This window comes from Pundamilia nyererei, unplaced genomic scaffold (genome assembly GCF_000239375.1).
Source record: "Pundamilia nyererei isolate P.nyererei 1_Seehausen unplaced genomic scaffold, PunNye1.0 scaffold00017, whole genome shotgun sequence".
Taxonomy (NCBI): domain Eukaryota; kingdom Metazoa; phylum Chordata; class Actinopteri; order Cichliformes; family Cichlidae; genus Pundamilia; species Pundamilia nyererei.
The window spans coordinates 2,874,052-2,893,515 of record NW_005187418.1 but is presented as its reverse complement, the minus strand read 5'-3'; the positions used below and the strand labels follow the sequence as shown (position 1 = coordinate 2,893,515).

General features: G+C 42.0%; 1 protein-coding gene across 5 annotated transcripts in view; it reads left to right on the top strand.

The window, feature by feature from the left end:
• Window positions 1–19,464, top strand: part of etv4 (ETS variant transcription factor 4) — a 40,310-nt gene that overhangs the window by 126 nt on the left and 20,720 nt on the right. Inside the window, exons 1-6 of one of the 5 annotated variants that reach the window (XM_005725828.2) lie at window positions 501–647; window positions 999–1,084; window positions 3,815–3,922; window positions 4,524–4,614; window positions 4,758–4,805; window positions 11,238–11,291. In XM_005725828.2, coding sequence (XP_005725885.1) covers window positions 3,866–3,922; window positions 4,524–4,614; window positions 4,758–4,805; window positions 11,238–11,291 — 250 coding nt within the window. In that variant the 5' untranslated portion in view covers window positions 501–647; window positions 999–1,084; window positions 3,815–3,865. Of the gene's footprint in view, window positions 1–500; window positions 648–998; window positions 1,085–3,725; window positions 3,923–4,199; window positions 4,317–4,523; window positions 4,615–4,757; window positions 4,806–11,237; window positions 11,292–19,464 lie in introns of those variants that run through there. The other 4 variants (XM_005725827.2, XM_005725829.2, XM_013908961.1 and 1 more) reach the window with 4 other exon arrangements.

Genomic DNA, 19,464 nt, shown 5'->3' with positions numbered 1-19,464 from the left:
GGGGGGGGGGTTTGTGTGCGTTTCAAACATTGCTTTTAATACTGACATGAACAATTAAATCAAAAGATTTTAGATGTTTTAAAATATAGGTAATGTTAGAGTCTATGGGTTTTTCTCATTTCTAAGCATTTTCAGTTTGACCTTCTTTGCTATTGAGAAGCTCCAGGTTTTTGATTAGTAGTTGTATCGAGTCAATTCCAGTTTGTTTCTGTATTTTTTCCTATTTTTCTAGTTTAGTGTTTATGAAGCTTGTCATTTGAGATTTGTTCCTTATATTTTGGTATAATGTTTATGTCTCCCCAGCATCCTTCGTTCAGTGAGTTTTCTTAGTTTAAACCTCTAGTTATTTCCTATTTTACTTTATCAGTTAGTCTCTTGTATCTAAATCTGAGTTTGACTGCCTTACCCATGGTTGTCTTTATTGCCTTCACCTGTGTCCCCTTTGCCCCAGCTGTCTCCACTTCCCCAATTACTCCATGAGTATAAATAGTCCAGACGGTTCCCTTGTATCTGGAGAAGGGTAGTGTACTGAGAATTTTTACAGTAGGAGTCTGGACAACAATGTAATGCCAGATGTGCAGAAGTTGGATTATAACATGCAAATCTTAACTCGCTACAAGATCTTCTTACATTTTTGCTTTATGCAGGTAATATAAATGAGGACAGCCTGTGAAAAATATCCATTTATTATAAAGTTTGGAAATTAAAAAACAACAGTAACACACATAGATTCATGGTTTAGCAAGCTATATCAAGATGGAAGTCAGAGCTTTGTTGTCACAAAAGCGGCTGACCTTCTACCTGGCTACATCACCGTGATAAACTACTGAGTACTTAACCTGGTCAGCAAGCAAGTTATAGTCAGGTTCAAAATCAACTGACACTGACTGTTATATTCACAGCATGTTTTCAGTGCATTGTCGTTGTTTTATAGGTGCAAGTTCTCAGGATTCTTCTCATAGTGTTTGTAAAATAGTTGCATTTTATGTTCTTTATAGATTTTTCATCATCGACCACTGATCGGAGTAGGTGGCACGCATTGGGATCATTTTGTGCAGAAGAGTCATATGACGGCCATTTTTATGTAAGTGCATACGGACCCTGAAGCAGAAAGCCCTGCTTAAGAAATAGAGAGCTAACAATCATCACCATGATACCCATTATTGCCTACTGGAGTTTCATGTTTTGTTGAGCTAGTGAAGGCAAAGAAACCCTGGCTATGTTGAACATCATTTGCAGTATAGCCCTCTGCATTTGGGTTCTTTATCCTGTGAACTTGACAAATACAATGACATTTGTATACCACAAGTTTACCCTCAGTGTTTTGCATATTAGCGTTCTGACTGACACTAGACACAAGTAGGATTGTCTAAAGAGATAAGGTTAGCTAAGTGAACACCAGTGTACCAAATATTCTAGTGAACAAGTGCTTAGTACACGTTATCAGAAACCACAAAAGCCACTCTTGAAGTGGTGCTAGAGGAAGGTTAAGAGGATAACAATGTCAGACAGATCCATCCTCTTTAGCCCACAACTCAACGTATAGAACTTCTTGAGATATTTTACTGGATACGTCAAAACGTGGAGTACCCAGTAGAGGTATATGAAACAAATGACAGAATTTGTTTGGGATCATAAATCTTGGTTGAGTATTTAGCTGCAGTGCATATAACTGTTGGTACATATTGACCCAAATGGCCTGATATGTTGAAATGACTTGTATTTATGGATAAACAGCACACCCATTTTTCATAACTCACACTGTGTGTTATCACAATTCATTTTTGCTTTTTATGTTTTATTTGACGATATACACCACGGACAAATGACTAATGAGAGCCTACGCCTGTCTAAGCTGTAGTCTTTTGACCTATTTAAGGTCATACACTGACACACACGTTGAAAATCCATCAAAACAACACGTAAAACATCCCTGAAGCTGCGTGCTTTTATAGGCAAATCCATAATGGATGCAGAATATCAACCTCCCCTAGTTTATGCAGTTTGAGATCCAACAAAGATTGCAAAGGTATGCTGCGTCTTACGCAAAAGGAAAAACAAAATTGTGTAACTTGATGGGGGGGATTTTTCACCACTTTACTTTCATCTTCCAGCATTTTGAGGGGCATCAAACCCTGACTTGAGACCCACTGTACCATCTTATAGAAGAGCACTGAGCGGCTTAAATTCAATTAAATTATCAGAATCTTTTCTAATTTCCTCGAGTCTGTGTTCCTGTTCAGTGGTGAAACTGCTCAGTGCTACTGTAGCAGTACAGAGCAGAGCTGATGCAATATTTATAGCCTGTTGTGTACATCTAAATGTGCATCTAAATATCATTAAGCAGGAAATAACCTGTACAGTATCCCTTGTTATGGAGACTGAATATCAACAGAGGAGAAATGAGGACGAGGAGGGTGCACATGCTCTTATAAGGCTCATTGCTGTATCTCTGAATCTCGTTCACCACTGAAACTAAACGCAAATCCCTTTAGGACTTGATTTCCTGTCTCTTGACTGGCCTCTCTCTGTTTTTTCAAACTGTTTCTGTGGCTTTAATTTGGCAAAATAGTTTCATAAGCAGTGAGCACTTCCCCATTCTCTCAGCCTCGAAGAGCTTTAAATCCTGTGGTTATCATGTGGCGTAGAGTTAAAACCACAAAAACGTAAGAATCCTTAAACCTGAATTCATTTGCGTCACTTTTTTAAAGCTTATTTTGATCTATGTAACTCCTGCAGGGCTAGTTCCACTTTTTCCTGGCCTGGCTGTGATCTCTTGTTATAAATATGGGGGAGAGACATGAAATGAGGTAAACAACATGAGGTTCTTTGAGTTTGTCTGGGCAGAAAAGAAAAACATGTCAGGACTTTCGTGCCAGGGCAGGTTTTTATGAATGGACGGGGTTTTTTTTCCTCTCTCTTTTTTGTGAATGAAAAACAACTGGAAAATCCAGTATAAAAGCTAACAGCCTGCCGAGATATGATTGGCTGCTAAGACCCAAACTCCACCTACGGTTGCTAGGATCCTGACTACCAGGCCTTTGATTGGCTAATAGAGGGGACCGAGACTTCATTCATAAGCCAGTGTATTCATCCGGACAAAGGCAAGAAATTCGAGCTCTTGAAGAGGAAATCCACCAATCACGAGTCTCTCTGGACCGAGCCAGAAAAGCACGTCTCCATATTACCCCCAAATCATCTATGCTGGAGAAGTGACAGCACAGCTGGCGTTCAAAGTCACCACACTTCGGTATAAACTTTATCTAAGAGCGTGCCGTCAATCAAATCGGGTTTAGTTTAGTTGTTGCCTCTCGACAACACACGCTCACAAAAAATCCAACATCTGTTTTCCCCTCGCAGTTTCTTACAAAAAAAAAAGTGGAGCCTGGCAATCTGGGCAGACGTGGCAAAAAGCCCACGAAATGTCTCAAATACACACATCTTATATGTTGTGCACTTTTCTAAACATCCGAAGTGTTTTTGAACCAGAAAGGGGAACTTTTTTGCGCACATTAACTAACAAAGCTGCATCCTTCTGCAAATACAAGTAAATAGGTGGTTGCTCGGGTTTTTTTGTTGTTGTTGTTGTTGTTGTTGTTTTTAACTTTACCTGAAACTTGCAATCTGTCGAGCTGTCTGTCACACTCACACAGACACACACAAACGCAAATAGAAGATTTGTAAAGAGGGCCGCAGCCCGCTGGGTAATCACTCGCCATCGCTTCCCCTTGGCATTTTTTGTGAATGGAGCTCATTATGCATGCAGCCTCCACGCAGCTCCATTCACAAGCAGCGCTCCCTCCTCTCTCTGCAGGCTGCGTGGATCTCACTCAACTCAGCCTAAATGACCACAAACGGTTAACGGATGGATTATAAGATGGATGGATATCTGGACCAGCAAGTGCCTTACACTTTAGCAAATGTACGTATATTCGGATTAACTCTCCACTTCTCTTTTGCCTGGTTTTTTACGTTTCTGCTACCGGGTTTTGTTTTTGTTTTTTACATTTCTCTCGGCGTCGCGTCTGCACGAGTTTTGGCTGGAGCAGCTGTGTGTGCGTGCGCGCGATAGGAAACTGTTTGTCAAGCCGCTTAAAACTATGAAAAAAACCCCACTCAAAGTAAAGGATATAATGTGGCGCATTTAATGTTTGTCCGCGGGGTTTCTTACGTGAACGAGTTTGTTTGGAGAACGTGTCAATGTGTGCCAAATGGTCACGTCGTTCAGACGCATACGGCGCGTTTGTTTTTCCAAGATTGCCTCCACAACTGGGAAATCAGTTGTTTTCAGTGGAGCTTGACGCTCACCAACTGCAGTAGGATCTCATTTGTAATCCATGACACTGTTATCATTATTATTATCATCATCATCAGTCCAAGTGGTAGCTTTTGCATCACTTCATGCCATTTTCCTGGCCATAGTAAAGAGCTGTTAACTGCTTTGACACTGATGTGCTTAAAATGCCCTGTTGGGAGTCCATTTCTCACTTCTTTTCCTCTCTTAACCTCTATGGCTTTTGCAGAAGTCGCAAGGAAATGGGCCCCTAAATAGACTGTTGATGGCAGCGAAAAGGAAATACATGGACACAGAATTGCCCCCTCAGGAATCTGAAGGTAAAGTGAAAGAGTAGAAGTTTTGTCCTCTGGTCTTTTTACATGTTATACATCATGATGTATGGTTAGTGTCAGTCAGTCTGTGTCATAGCTACTGTGTGTCGATGAATATTCACTCTTTGTTTTTCTGTCTTTCTGTTCAGACCTCTTCCAGGATTTAAGCCAGCTCCAAGAGACGTGGCTCACAGAAGGTGAGACTTGGCTGACTCTTAATGTATAATTTCTGTGATGTGACTTTGACAGCCGTGGGGGTTGATGCTACATGTGTCTGGACAGATCTGTAACCACTGAAACCACAAAGAATCGTTTTATTTGATACTAAGATTTGCTTGAAACATTCTGAGACTACTACAGATATGCATGGCTCCCTGTTTTTTGTGCTTATGCCACAACATTTTGCACTTTTATTGAACTGCTTTCAAACTTTATGACAAAGCTAATCGGCTTAGTTTTGCTGCCATACAGGATCTCGATTTTTCTGACTCAACACACATGCTCATAAAATGCTCAGAATCCCCCCCACCTCCAAAAAGTGAACACAGACAGGACATTATTAGCTTTGAGCATACCCTATTTTGGCCATGTTGGCATGTAGTATGCGTGCGAGTTAGGGGCCAATGCAAACAAACAGGCTGTTTGGCTTGTGTCACTCAAAGGCGCATAGCGATGAAATGAGGCCCAGTCAGAGGTGATTGTCAGCTAGTAGACTTAATAAGTGCACTGATGACGTGAGCTGCAATGGAGTAATTATACTGTATGTCAAGAGGGGGAAAACAACACAACCAGTGAGTCACTGAGTGGGTAATTTTTTTTTAGTGGTAACCTGGAGCACAGCAGTGGCAGGACAGTGAGTTTAAATTTGCAGAAAAGCTGCAAGTAAATTGAGAAGATCATCACTGGGTGTGAATTTTGTTGTGTCAGTTGCTTTGATGGGGAAGATTAATAAAATATGCCATTCACTCCAATGTGAGCCAGAACAACCTGATAAATGCTGCTTAAGGTCATTTTCTACTCTGTTTGCTTACTTGAATGTTTGAACTTCACCATGCAGAATGAATGTGCAGACGATTAAACTTGGACGCTTTTTTTTAATGTTTGTCTGCTGCATATGCAGCTTGCATATGCACAAAACTAAGGGTGGTCTAATATGCAGTGAGAGGGTACTTTTCCTTGAAGTTGGAGATGCGTTATATTCCTCAGTTAAATTTGGGAATTGAAAAATATTAATGTGTTCATAGGCTCAAGATTGTTTCATGCGCTGTGCTTTGAATTTTGGGGACAGTCGTGCACAAATTATTGCTCCGAGCAGTGTTTTTTAGTGTCTTTGGTTTCTTTCTAAACTATGGTTCTCAAAGGTTTGAGGGCGAAAGCCAAAGGCTCAATTTATTTATGAGTACATTTAAAAAACAGGGATTTACTAAGGTGCTATATAAGTAAAAATGCATTAAAATAACATTTTAAAAAATGGATATCAGTCAGGTTTAAAAGCCAATGAATGAAAGTAGAATATACAAATAAAGACAGTTTGTGCCACACTTTAGGATCAGCTCCTGTTAATTTAGTTTGCCATCAATGGAAAACTCATGATGTATCATTAAAACATGTATGCCTATAGATAGATAGATGGATAGATATAGTGTCCATCACATCCTCTCACGTCATCTTTGGGCCAATAGAAAGCTTTGATACATTAACCTATAAAGAAGTTAATCACTTTTCTCAAAGAGCAACAAACCTTCCTGTTGCTATGTAGATCAATTAGCCAGCTCATTTTGACACTATGGGCTCAACCTAAGCCACACGACAAAATGCCCTACTAGGGGATATTTTCATCTCTGTTGTGTTTCCCGATGCACGTAAAGTGGTAGTAGTTGTTTTACATTTTTTATTTTTAAAAAATATTACTTAGTCATGTACAACTGTAAAATAAGCCAAAGCAAAGGGGGATATGAATAAAACTGCTGGTGTAGCTCAGTCAAATAAGGCAGCCAAAATTATATTTTAGTCATCATTTCATGGAAAGTGGTAGCTAGCAACTCCTCCTTAACGACACTGTGCATGCAGTGAAAGAGTGATCGGGGAGTAGCGTGCAGTCTGTCATGTTTCTTAGTCACAAAAAAATGCTTTAAAAAAATATTGTTCTCTAGTTGGCTAATCTAGTCTAAGCCCATGTTTAATCAGCATCTGTTAACATTTTGGTCGACCAGTTAACTCATTTAGTAGGATGAAAAGAGTCTTTTTTTTTTTTTTTTCCATGTTCCCCCCCAAAAAATGTAAAATCTCTTGTAAACATATTTTTGGTGGAACCTGAATGTGATCAATGTGTGTCTTTTGACTTGATTATGGATTGTTGGATTACTTTTAAGTCAAATGGGACCCATTCTGAGTCATCTGTAGTACATAGGAGAATAAGGGAGGTGAAGCAACTTTGATCTGAGACCTTGTGGAAGCGCTTGTGTCTGCCCAAACAGCAGACGGATATTTAAATAGATCCTACTTCTGAGCCAGCTACTGTTTACAGCAAACAATGTCGTTTCCACGTTAGCTTCCACACCTTTTCACATGCGGCGTCAAATACCTGCAATTTCTCTTCACACCAGCGTCTCGCTTTAACAAAAAGACAAGACCCCAAACCAATAAAGTGCAACGATGAAAGTCACTTCAAAGCTGAGGCCCTATTTGTATTCACACATTTGGCTATTAAAGGCCACACTTAAATGTACCTTCTCCACTTACCTCCAGTGGTGTTAAGCCATTTAGATATCTTTGCCAACAACTTTACTACATAGAAGCTAAATTAAGTTTAGTTTGTGGCGCTCACAGTCTTGAAATGTTGCTTCCCAGATACAGTGTTGTGGTTACGCTGACTAATTCACGGGGCCTTTTTAGTTCGCATAGCAACTTCCTACCAAAGAAACGGTCCCTTTGAAATCTGATAATGGACGTTTGACTGTTTCAATCTCAGTTTTTCAGACATTTAAGTCACTTGTAGAGTTTTCTCTAGAGATCCTGGAACAATAAAACCTAAAACTGTCTGCATGGCTAAACACCACAGAAAGCAACATTTAAAGTGAAAATTAGGCCCTTTCTATAATTAGATAAACCAGGCGTTTAAAGGAATTTAAAACATTGTTTGGCAGCTTATTGTTGAGTCACAGAGAGTGAAGGAGGGGGTGGGGGAAAGACCAAACGAAGTGTGTAAGTGTAACTTTATCAAAGTGTTATTTAACCCTAAGTATGGGGCTTGTTTTCAGCTTTCAGCTAAGACCTCTCCTTTCCTGTTGCATTAATTAAAGACCTTATCATGAGTGATTGCAGTTGTGAGGGATTCACCGAGGTTGTAAAAGCTGGTTTGCTGGAGGGATTTTTTTTTTTCTACCAAAGGAGAGCGGAAGCAGGAGTGAGACAAAAAGGGTGAAGCGCTGAATGGCAAGAGTTCAGGAGCTTGTCACATCTTGTCTGATTTCTGGGCCTTTAGGTTTGTATGTCTGTAGCTGTTTAGCTCCTCCCAGGATCTCCCACTGTGAGAAGAAAGGGGGGGGAGTCATTCAAGGTGCCTGGAAGCATCGAGGAGAACATGCGTCTGTGCCCGAATAAACACACTTTCCTTCTTGTGCTGACTTGCATCTCAAAGTCCCTGATGAGGTGTTCCTGGAAACAAATCAGATACACGTGCAAGCGCTCATACGCACACAGGAAAGTGTGCAGACACAAACGCACACACAAACACACAGGATGATGCCTGATGCTCATCATTTGTTTTCCCTCTCCCGCGTTTCTACGAGGTCCAGCATGTTCCGCTTTGGACATGTTGAAACTAGTGGAAATGATTGATTGTTGGATGTGCAGAACTAAATATTGGCCCCTGCTCTGTCTCATACGGCAGCTTTATTCCTCCCCCCTGAGGGCAAAAGACTGAAAAGTTAAAAGGGGGTAATATTATTATGGTATAGTAAACCACAGGATGCGGCGTTATATAAGAAATCGATGTCATTTATCAGAACATGCTCCAAAACGGAGTCATCCGGTTTCCTCTGCACAGGAAGGAGGAGTGTGACAACAAGAAAGTGGATTTGAATTTCTTATTTCCTCTTTTTGTCCTCTGCCTCTGCTGCTCGCTCGCTGTCTGAGTTTTGTTGTCTCCACTGATGAAGTGAGAGAGCGAGCGATGAGGCCACTGAGGTCGAACGCTGGGTCAGATTGTGGTTCTTGGGTGAGGTTACAATCAAAGGTCCTGTTGCAGAGTTGCAGTGTCATCTGCAAATGTCTTTTTGTAAGGTAAAAAAAAGTTGCTCTTTATCTAAAAAGTAGATACTTTTCCTCTTTTTAGTGGGTAAATGATGCTTAAGTACCCACAGTGTGTTTTTTGTAGCTCATTACACCCCTGATTGGGTTCATGATATTTAATGATACCCATCAAATTTTCCTTACCAGTTAGGTTGTACCATGACGTAAGTTTGAGTCCCAAGCAATGGAAACACTTAAAGTCCACACTCTTGTGTAGCTGGAGCATTGCCAGATTAAAAAGGTTGCGAGCTCTGGCTCTGCGCTACGATTAGGGTTAGGTCATTAACTCGAGGGTTGGCAAAAGAAATGCCAGTGCGTGTATCTGACCTCTTCACCCTTAGTAGGGTGTTGGCAGTCCAACGATTTAGGCTTTTCAACTGCGTTTGTGTGACTCAAAGTCCAAAGCTCCAAAAGGATAATTGTGAATGGGGTTTGGAAAGAGTAGCACAATAGCGTCTGTCTAGCTCTGCTGCACCTGGGCTTGGCGTCGCTGGCTCTGCTTATTCAGTTAGATCCTAGATGAGATTCATTATGAGAGAGTGCCCAATCAGGCCCACTGAAAATGTACACCACTGCAAGTCATTACAGATCAGATGGAGATATCACATATCACCGTATTGACTCGTCTATTTTTACAAATCAGTGTAAGTTGGGTGTGTTTTGTTTCTTAGATGCAAACTTCTCTATCACTGAAAGGTAACTGAATATGATTTGGGTTAATATATTACTCGCATTAAATAGTATTCACTCTCACATATGGAGGGCACTTTACTAAAGTCACATATCCATTGTCTCTAATGCCTTTTATCAATCTACACAATATTTGGGGGATTTAAATCACATCATGTAGCTTTTAATGGGACTGAAACTTGGCTGGAATTTGGGGATTTATGCTTGCAGATTCATTTTTATTTTAATTACTCACCGGCCACTTTAATGGTCTACTGGAATTTTTGCACACAACCTTTTCAAGGATTTACAGTGAACGGTGCAAAAAGCAAAAATAACCAACGAGCGGCTGTTCTCTGGGCAAAAATTCCTTCTTGATGTTAAAGGGATGAGGGATGAGGCAACAGTAACTCAAATAACCAGGCATGCAAAAGAGCATATCTTAACGCACAAGATGCGAAACCTTCAAGTAGAAGACCACACCAGGAGTCGCTCCTGTCAGCTAGAAACAGGAAACCGAGGCTACAATTTGCAATAGCTCGAAAAAATCGGACAACAGAAAATTGTACAAACATCATCAGGTATGAGTTTCTGCTGTGACATTTAGATGGTGAGGTCAGAACTTGGTGTAAACATCATGAAAGCGTGGTAGCATCCTGCTTTATTACCGACTGAGCATTGTTTCAGTATCACGTCATATGGACCAAAGTCTCTGAGGAATGTTTCCATCGCCTTGTTGAATTTATGCCATGAAGAATGCAGTCCTGAAAGCAAAATGGGCTCCAACCCAGTGCTAGCAAGGTACACTTAATAAAGCGGTCGGTCAATGTAGCTCTATTATATTCAAGAGAATACAGCCAATATGGCACACCAAAACAATCTAGATCCTTGATAACCCTACAAGCAAAAAGAAAAATATCTAGACTTGATTTTGTGGGGAACTATTCACGTAATCTTCACTTGCTCTTGTTTCGCTCTTCCACTTCTTCTTTTTGCTTTTAGTTTCCTTGTTTTCTCTCTACTTCTATTTTAAGCCAGTCGCCATCTCTGCAGAAGATGAAATCCAGACTGCTTTTAGATTGTTAGACAAAAGTCCCCAACTCTTTGGAAACAAATCCAAAAAGAAAAGAGCTGGTTTGTCACACCATGTGACAGATCTCTTCACTGGTTTGGCCAGAGCGGCTTGTATTGTCTGTTGGGATTTCGAGTAGAAACTAGATAACACCTGCCTGTTAGTGACGGGTTTGAGATGAGTGTTTTTAAAGAGGCGGAGGGAACTTTCACTTATAGACAAAAACATTGTGAAATCGAAGCGGGCAGGCTGGGTGGGGGAGTGGGGGGCTGAAGGACTTTATTTCCTCTATATAATAGTCTTAAAGCAAGGACAAAGAAAAATTTGTATTTTCTCCGACTTGGTGTGACTGCTACAAATGCTACACAAAACCAGTTTGGCAGGTTAACATCTACAGTGTATCCATGTTGTTGTTTTATTGATTTATCGATGAGTAAACTGCTGGCATGCTACACACACAAATCATGAAGGTCACCTGAATGAGCACGACTCAGATTTCAAAGAAGAGAAGAAAGTTACACCATCAGAGATGAAAGAAAGGTAGAGAAATATTAGATTCTTGTCTAAAACACAATCTGTTTCTTCTTAATTTCAGCTCAGGTTCCTGACAGCGATGAGCAATTTGTTCCTGATTTCCATTCTGAGAACTGTGAGTACATTCAGTTTTTGTCCTTTAAACGAATGTCTGGAAATGCGCTCTGTGTCAGTTTCATAGAAAACAAAACTCTGGCCTTTTGACCACACTTTGTCACAAAATTTCTAATTCAATCAGTATTGAGTCATGTAACACACAGTGCTGTACATGCCCGTCTAACCCCATCTTTCTGCTTTGGCATTTAGCCTGTTCATATAATTCCTGTTGAATTTTGCATGTTACGAGAAAGACGGGATGAAAGCAGCGGTCAGATTTGGGCTGTGAAGCCACCAGAGGCTTACGTGGGGATACTGTAACTCGCTGATGTTACAGTAATCTTTTTGGGAGGCAAAGCTATGCAGAAACAGAGGGGCTAATGACCCAGTCAACATGGAGTGAGTTTGGATCCTGGCATTATGTGCTGCCGCAACCATTTGCATGCCTTTGAAAAGTTGAATGGAGACGGCCCAGGAAACCAGTAAAAAAATTATTCAGGGCCCAGGTACAAAGATGGCCTTTTGTCCATATCGGAAGGTGTAAAATAGAAAAGCAAATTCCTGGGCTGCACAACTGAGCGCCTATTTGAATGAGTTTCCCTTTCTTGTTGTGTGTTTTAACAATGGCGATTCAGGATATGGGTGGGAGTACGTGTTGCTCTACAAACAGTTTTTTGTTTTTTTCGGCCCCATTCAGCACATTGAAGGCTTCTCCGTCTTAAGCAATGACACCGAAATGGCTGGAATCTTAAAGGAATCTTAAAGGGAACTTCTAGAATTAATCCCACCCCCTAAGTAAAACTGGCAGCTTTGGTTCCCGGTCAAAGGCGCTTCCTCCATGTGACTTTTGTGTGCAAACATCATGTGATTTAACCAGCTCCGTGTCACCACTGTTCAGCCCCTCGGTGACACATGCCCTGCGCAATATTGTCACTGTGTCGGCCGACAATGCGGAGGAGGATGTGCGGATGATCCCCGGGCCACACAGAGGTCATGTCTACTTAACCCCCTGGACTGTCAGCCAATCAGCTGTCAGGCCTCCACTAAGGGTTGACCTGGGTATGATTTGCAGGGTCAGCGGGGCTTCAATTTGACAGGCAGCTCACTTATACGCAGCAGAGACACTCCTGCGTTGACAGACAGTGTCCCTGCTGATCACGGTCAATAGCCGCTGAGTCCACTTAGAGCATCTCTATTCAGCTCTGACTGGTGGAAAACTGAAGCTGACAAGCGACTTTAAATATTTGCACTTGTTCTGTTCCCACCCTGAACTGAAAAGGCGTTCTCAGCAAGTGTTTAAAAAAGAAAGAGGTGACTCACCTGTTTTGGAAACTCAAAAACATTGAAAAAAAAACATAAAGGAAAGCCTTAATCCCAGGTGACCGGAATATAATTGAGGCCTCCACTGAATAAGCATCCTAGTAAAAAATTAAACATTGTTGTTTACCGAGTCAAGTTGTTACCTGCATGGGTGTGGTGCTGACGAAGGGAGGAAATGTGGAGCGAGTGAAATGGCAAAAGAGAGGCAAAAATATTGGAACATGTTGGAATGCTAGATTAGAGAAGAGGAGGGGGCAAAGCAGGGATTGTGCAATACCTGCACATCTGGTAAGTCTATCTCATCTGGTCCATTCTCCCTCAGTTCACAGCTAACAAGCATGCTCTGTCTGCAGGCCGCCACTGAGGGAAGGTTATGCAAACATGCAACTTTTATGTACTTGCTGACCTGCCTGTGTGTGCTTAAAGGTAATTGAGCCATTGGTGATAACAGTGCACCCTATTTTTTTCCCATCGACTTCATGTGATTGCCCGTGAGGATTAATGCTTGTTTTTCTGTGGTGACAGCACCTTCAAGGGTTAGGCTGACGCTACTGTCAGACAGATTACTTTGTCTGTTTACTGCCTTCGGGGGAGAAACACATGGAGGTGTTAGTCAAATTTACAGTGCACAAGCGTAATTAAAATAGTTTAGACGCGTCACTAGTTTCGCACTAAAAGGCCACAGTCGGAGGCTTTGCCGAGGCTTTGCCTGCACTGAGAGCTTGTTCTTTGTTCAAGTATGTTGTTTACACTTGGAGCAGCTCGAGAGATGTGACCCATTCATAAATTTTCTTCCCTGTGTGCGTAAAAGGAAGTGTGCCTCTCCCTCCCCCCTCTTTCTCTCTCTCTCTTGCGCTTTCTCCCTCTCTCAGTCCTCTCCTTCAGTCTTCATTCATAAAAAAGCCCTACAGTACTACAGATCCCCCCCCCCCTTTCTGACGCCCCCCCTGCTCTTCAAGTGGATACTCCAAACTCCTCCCTCCCTTCCTGTGTCTGTACAAACTAAGTCAAATTTAAAAATCTGGACTCCCCTTTCCCTTTTCTCTCTACCTCTCTCTGTCTTTCTCTCCAAACACACACATTCATGCACACACTGAGTGTTCCAAGATGTGAACTAATCCAGTGATTTTAAGAGTTGTGTGGGACGATTGTTTAGTTTTGTGCCTTGCAGTAATTATATAGGAAGTTGTGGCTATAGAATGCTGTTACAGTTCTTCTCGGTGAGTAAGTTTACCAAGGGAGAGAAAGCAAAATGACAAAGAGCGAGAGTTTCTGAGGGCAAATGGGGAAGAAAAGAAAAAGAGATGAACACATAAAACTGAAAATCAACTTTGTCAAAATAATTTCTACCTTTCGTCCTTCTGGGGTCCTTACACATTGTCTGAATGCAGCTGTTTTTCCATTTTATTCTTTGCAACCTTTTCTTTAATTGTAGCACACCATGCTATGAAATAGGGCTGCATGATCCGTTTCTATACACTGTCCAGAAAGTGTCAAAAGGTGTCTGAAAAGCCCAAAGGCATCATTGTCAGATTGCTTGTTTTGTCTGACCGACATTAAAAGGCTGAAGTTATGCAAGATATAATCACAAACTGTGTATAAAACATAGACATAGCCACCGCAGTGGCACCTGTTTGTTTTGCGAACTCTTATTCTGAAGCCTCAGTTTTAGCATTGTGGCTATCTTGGTGTTTGGAAGCAAGGAGAGGCTTTATTTTGGCAAGCAGGTGGAGTGTTGGGTTATCTGGAAGAGCTGAGGAAGCTTGGTTAGCATACCGCATCTGTAGACTGTATCCATGCATTGCACAGACACCTGCAAATCTGTGCATTAAATTCTAGACGTATTTATATGCTAGTTGGCACTAAATCTTGAGCAGAAGAGGATGGTGGCTAAAGGTACCTCTCACCACCTGTTAAGGTAGCCCAGCCTCTAATGATGCATTGCAATCAATCCTAGTCAGTTTGTGGCACTGAGCACAGCTCGTCTGCCACCCATCTCTTTGCAATGGTTGACTGTAGTTGATTGGAGGAATTTCTGAATTTTGTTTCAGATTAGAGGGTCTGTCTAGTAATAGAACGAATAGACTGACTCCATCTTACTGCCTTTTTGATCAGTCTTTGACAGAATCAGAATAGATTTGACACGTTTGCCTAAAAATGTAACTATTTAAACTGTTACTAAAAGTTGCTGATTCTCTTTCTAAAGAAAGGAAAGAAGGTAGAAAAAAGAAGAAAAGGTTCCAGTAACCCAGCTCTAACTAAATCCTCCCAGCAGCGTGGCTCTCTGGCTCCCTGTGTTCTGCTTTGTCATGAATTCACAGCGTTCCTCTTGTTTGGGTTGTTTTTCTGGATCTGTACTGGCCCAATCAGGCCCTATTTGGAGCGTGGGGCGATGGGTGAATCGAACCCATCCCCACCCCCTTTCCCTGCTCCCTCTTTCCCCAAAAGAGAAACATGCAGCTCTGTGTTCTCCACTTTCCAAAATACAGCTGCTATGCAACAAAGTGTGCAAAAACATCCAGGTGCCTGCCAGACATGCACAGATACCGCTCGCCTTCTCGCTCTGGGGGAGGCGAGCCTTCCTCAATGACTGTGTTTGTTGCGGTATTTTGTTTTGTTTATGAGTAAAACACTTGATTTCTCTAACGTGAACATATGATTTCTTTTGACAGCTTCTCCTCCACTTACTCACGCATGTACATAAACACACTTGGGCTGGTATACGTTTTGTTTTTTATACACAGGCTTCAGCCCTGCAGTTTTATGAATGGGTTGGTTGTGAAAGACTGGCTGAGGCAGCACATTGAGTTAGGGGGAGTAAACCTTCATTCATGACATTAACATGAGTTATTCCTCTACCAAAACACCTATAGAAGTACAGGCTTCTTTTCTGCCAGTCTTTGACTGACTACAGTGATACAGAGAGTTTGTTTTGCTAGGTCTTTATTTGTATTTTCTCTGTTTGGTGGAGTTAGAGCCACATGTTTGGTTTAAATGTCCTAAATTCAGTTAAGATGGGACCTTTTAAATATACATAAAAGTTACTTTAGGTTTACAACATCTTTTAGTCATGTTTTAGGCAATCAAATCCACTGAAAAGGAGTTTGTAATGTCTACAATGTAGAGGAAAAGGCGTTTAATAACTTCCAGTGGGGAAGTTAAAGCTGAACTCCTGTGTTGATTCAGAACAGCCCTGTAAAAGCCAGGGGGCCATGGGGGATTTGAGCCAGGCAGCACAGCCCGCATGTCAGCAGCATAGTTCTGTGAATGGACAGCAGTATGTGTTTTATTACAGGAGAGTGATGGGAGGTGTATGTGCAAGGAAAAAAGGGTTGATGGGATGCTCATATGCATGCCTGTCTCTTTCTGTGTTATTTACATGAACAGCTTCGCTTTCTGCAGCTGGAATTTTTCTCTTTTAAAGGAGAGCACAGACCAAAGTGGGGAACAGATGCCGTGGAAGAGGGTGAGGCCATAAAAACAACAGTAGCTTAACTTGATTGAATAATAATAGGAAGAAGCAGCAATTGCAATGACAGAGGCCAGTTTGAACATGTTGGCTGTTATGATAATCAGTGTTTATTACAACTTTAGTGTCAATTTGGATTTGACAATTAGGCATCTCTTTTAAGTACACGTTCCACGTTCCATAAAAGCTAAAAATAAGTCGGTGCTTACTTTTGGCTTCACACGAGACTCTGTTACTTCCCCTTATTCCCTGGACCTTTAGAGGGGAACGTAACAAGGCGTATGATTCTTGCTTCGGGTGCGAGACGTCCCGGACGAGCCCCCACTTGTTACGTTCCCCCCTAAAGGTCCTGGGGATGAGGGGAAGTAACAAAAAGTGTCCGGATTGAAAAAGGAGAGAAAGAGGCAAGCTGGTTTAATTAAAAGGCTTTATTAACGTTTCAACAATACTAATTCAAAGAGACGGTCAAGCCGCTATCACTTTTTTAAAGGGAAACACAACAAAACTCAGTAGTTGGTCAAAGCCCTGGAAAGTAAGTAAAACAAAATGTTAATCACCAAACACACTCCTCTCCACAGAGCAGGAGTAATCGAGCAGGATGCGCGCACACACAGTTCACCAGCTGAGCCTAGAGATCACCTTTCTCTGGCCTTAAGTACCTCTAACTGCTGATTGGAGTCAGCTGTACCCAACAGACGGCACTTAGGCAGAAGAGGCCACACCCACACCAGGGCAATTTCAACAGACTCGAACCCCATTCACCTTGGTGGAAGTCATCTGGAGACTTTACTCACCCAATCCGTATGAAAAGACCTGTGATTGGCCCGAAAACGAAACCCAGGGCAGGTGCAGGAGTCTAGTTTACCTTCAGTCCACTTCAATCTCAATATCCTGAAAGTTTATAGGGTTTTGCTCCAGTTAGGCATAAAAACAAGTTGTAAGACACTTAAAATAAGAGAGAACTGGTAAAATGACCATCTACAGTACATATACAGTTGTCCAGTATAATTACAATTATTCCCAACATTTTCAGCTCCACTTCTTCAACCCTTTCTGAAGTCATAATCACTTTAAGTTTGTAACTTTCCCAAACAGAAGTTTTGACTGTCCATGACAGAACTCAGACTTTAGCACTGTTTATACTTTACTTAACCCAACCCCATCTAAACCATTATTTGGCTTTGTCCCTTGTATGGTGGCCATCATCATGTGTACTGCAGCGCTCAACATTTTTAGACATTACCCAGCTTAGCTGCTTGAGAGAACACAAAGCTCCAACACAGTCAGTTGAGGCGTTAAGGAGTCTTTAACCTGCCGGCTTGTTAGCACAAAGTACTTGTTATGCCTAACTGAGCCCATGTGAGAATAACTTGGACAGTAAAAGTCTGGTGAATTCCCAGTAAGCAAGTGGGCATCATGTGCTCCCTTCTGCACAGGCTACCCAGACAGCACCGTCGTCTAAGAGACAAAGCCTGACACTATGTGCTAGAACTGAGAGGGGGCAACTTCAGCTTTCACAGCTCATGTAAGAAAATGACTTTGATATTTTGCAATTTTGCAAACTAAATTTGTCTTTAGAACCACCTGTGTTGTCATTCCTCTCTCATTTTTTTTCCTTGTACCAATGCTGCTGCCTTTCCATCAGTTTTACGATAAAACAAAGAAATTAGTAGCTGCATGGCCAACCAGACAGTTCAGCAAACACAGTTATCAACACACCAAACACGTCCAGCTTCTGAGCAGAGGAGGTCAATGCATAGTAACCTGCTGACACACAGCAGAAGGTGTGTAGCATGAGCTGAGAGCTGGCGTACGCTGATATTGATCCTCGCTAGTCCAGGAGAGGAACAGGAGGAGATGGAGAGGGTGGATGGATGACTTGATAAAGATAAAGCAGAGATAAATCAGTCTGTAGGAGAGGGAGGGGAAAGTGGAGGGCTAGGAGCGGGTCAAACGTGCCACGAAGCATTACGGTCAAGATCACTATCGAGAGGGCCGGGGGTGGGGGCTTTCTGAGAAGTGCGGGAAGAGCTGTGGATGTGGCATGCTCACTGATAATTTCAAGGAAGGTGTCCCGGCCTTTCAGTGTGTTATCTCCTCCTTCTGATGAGGTAGATTTCACCTCCAAATACGTAAAGGCATGCATTCTCGCAAACACGTGAACAACTGCACACTCACATCCACGAGATGCCCCCGGTGGGCAGCTCATTATATCATTTCAGTAACAGTGTGAGGGGGTGGATCGATTGCTACATTAAACATTAAGAGGGGACAGCTATATTGGGGGCTGAGGGATTGAGAGTCGAGAGTCAATATTGTTCCAGATTAATTACATCCACCTCTCGCCTGTGACGGGATGTCCCTCTCATGGCACGTCCCAAGACAGGAATGTATTGTATCGCCTGCACTAAACAGCAATAAGGCTCCAAGATTTATGGCTGTTCAATGGCCATTTATAAAAAGCCAGCGCTGCACAATTGAAAGTGAAGTGGACAATAGGGAAAACATGATTTCAGAAGATTTACCAATTAAATTCTGATCCCCTGATACTTTATTTTCTCTCCCTCGTACTCAGTTTTTCCCATTTCTCTTATAACAAGAGCAATATCGATACAAATTGATCCAGTTCACTGAGGATTCAAGGTTGTACTGTAGGAGGAATTCTGGGGGAAGAAATCTAAGTTTAGTTGTTAAGACAACAATTACACCCCTTTCAAAAAATATTGTTTCGATTTCAAAAAATGGGAAGTGATACTATGATGCTTGCAAAACTGTAGCGTCACTGTTGTTCCCATGTTTAGTGTCATTTAGATCTACATCCTGTTAGCCAATGCAACATAGTGCACCAGAGGCGTTCCAACGGCCAACAAAGTCCAGAAAACATTTGTCAGAAGTGCCACTGTGCTATCCAAAGAAATCATCTCTCCGCCCTACTGATACTATAGTACTTTCCATCAATCTCGTTAGGCTTGTTTGGCGGCTATCTGACAACCGTTCTTTAAATATTCAAGTAGCCTGAACCATTATCAGATGAGAGAAGATGATCTGTAAATCTGATAAAGCAGACACTAATGGAGCCAACACTCCTGGGCCTCCCCCGAGCAGACAGACAGTGAAGCCACTCCTGAGCCCGTTGGCTCCCAGAGACGAGGGTGAGTTCGTCTTCCTGATTGTGCAGCGGCCTTAAAAGCATGCACACATGCCCAACACATGTTTCCATGCACCACTGGACAGGCTCGAAACGGTCTGGATCACATTGGTTCGCCTAGCCTCCCTCTCTCTCTTTTTGCTCTCACTCTTGCACATTTTCACACATAAGTAGAAACTTGGCCAAAGTCAGTACCACATTGTGACCAGATTTTGACTTTTTAAACTTCTATTTTTCCCCCCTTTAAGGTTTTTG